At 37.1% G+C, this 1,243-nt stretch overlaps 1 protein-coding gene across 1 annotated transcript; it reads left to right on the top strand.

Annotated features, from left to right (window-relative positions):
* LOC107631193 (glutaredoxin-C9-like) lies at positions 377-1,180 on the top strand. The gene has a single exon (XM_016334554.2). The coding sequence runs from the start codon at positions 446-448 to the stop codon at positions 995-997; it is 552 nt and encodes a 183-aa protein (XP_016190040.2). The 5' UTR covers positions 377-445; the 3' UTR covers positions 998-1,180.

Raw genomic sequence — 1,243 nt, 5'->3', positions numbered from 1 at the left:
TTGTTCGAGTCACAAAAAAAAAAAAACGATTTTGTTCTGATTTATTTTTATTAACCGGTTCAATAATAATGTCCAATAATAACATGACATGTGTAAACATCTTTAAAAAAAGACATTTTTAGTGTCTTTATTAAAGTGGTCTCCGCAAATTATACCTCAATCTGATTTCGAGTATGGACTGACTAAAAAAACGTTGGAATTCTAGAAATCATGTATTAAACCTAATGTTTAATTTGGATATACCGTGCTAAATAATTATTAATAATTTAATATATGTTATCCTCAAAGTTGTTTAGTACTAAATTTGAGTGTAAAGAAAATCCAAGTGAAACCATTTTCAAGATAGAAAAATAAGTGATCCAATTGAAATCATTCATTAATGTCACCGCACTTGCTCTTATATATTACGTACCTAATTGCGTAATACTCTGATAATCATGTGCATATGCTTTACCACTTGATGCCTTTCTTCTATATAAATAAACATTACATATTTTTCCCGCTTTTTTCATTCTCAACTCTCAACAAACTCCTCTCTTTCTCTCTGTCTTCTCAGTTTTTCAACTTTCCGATCCGCCGCCATAACAACATGCGCAAACATGATTCACCACCACCGCCACCAACGGCCCCCGCCGCCGATGGAAACCCAGGATCCAGTGCTGCCGTGCCGGAACCTGCCGCTAGTGTCCTGAAGCTGGTTTCTGATACAGCGGTTATAATCATAGCGAAAAGAGGATGCTGCATGTGCCCCGTTGTGCAGAAGCTCTTGCAGGGTCAGGGAGTCAACCCTCCTTTGTACGAATTCGACGACGAGCACGAAGCTATGGTGGCCGCAGCGGTGTCAGGGACGGTTGTTGGCGGCGGCGCAAAGGTGGTGGAGTTCCCGGCGGTGTTCGTGGGTGGTAAGTATTTTGGTGGATTGGAGAGAGTGATGGCGGCTCATATCTCAGGGGAACTTGTTCCTGCACTCAAACAAGCTGGGGCCTTGTGGCTTTAATTTTCAGCCTTTTCAATACTATGCATTACCTTAACCAAATTTTCTATATACAATTTTACCTAAAAAGAGAAATTCGTATTTTTCTTTGTTAGGGTTTGTTTCCAAAACCTGAAATTGAGACTGAGATTTTCGGATTTAATATTGTGTTTAGTAGTCAAATATTAAAATTAATCTTTAGAAAATAAAAATACAAGACTAAAATTTTTAAAATTTGATATTAGAACTCTAATAATATATTTTTTAAAA

Source organism: Arachis ipaensis, chromosome B03, assembly GCF_000816755.2.
Source record: "Arachis ipaensis cultivar K30076 chromosome B03, Araip1.1, whole genome shotgun sequence".
Taxonomy (NCBI): Eukaryota; Viridiplantae; Streptophyta; class Magnoliopsida; order Fabales; family Fabaceae; genus Arachis; species Arachis ipaensis.
Note: the sequence above shows the minus strand (reverse complement) of the source record. Positions and strands in the feature narration are given on the sequence as shown.

Excerpts from the sequence above, each read along its gene's own strand:
- LOC107631193 (XM_016334554.2), top strand. The coding sequence starts at position 446 with ATGCTTTACCACTTGATGCCTTTCTTCTATATAAATAAACATTACATA.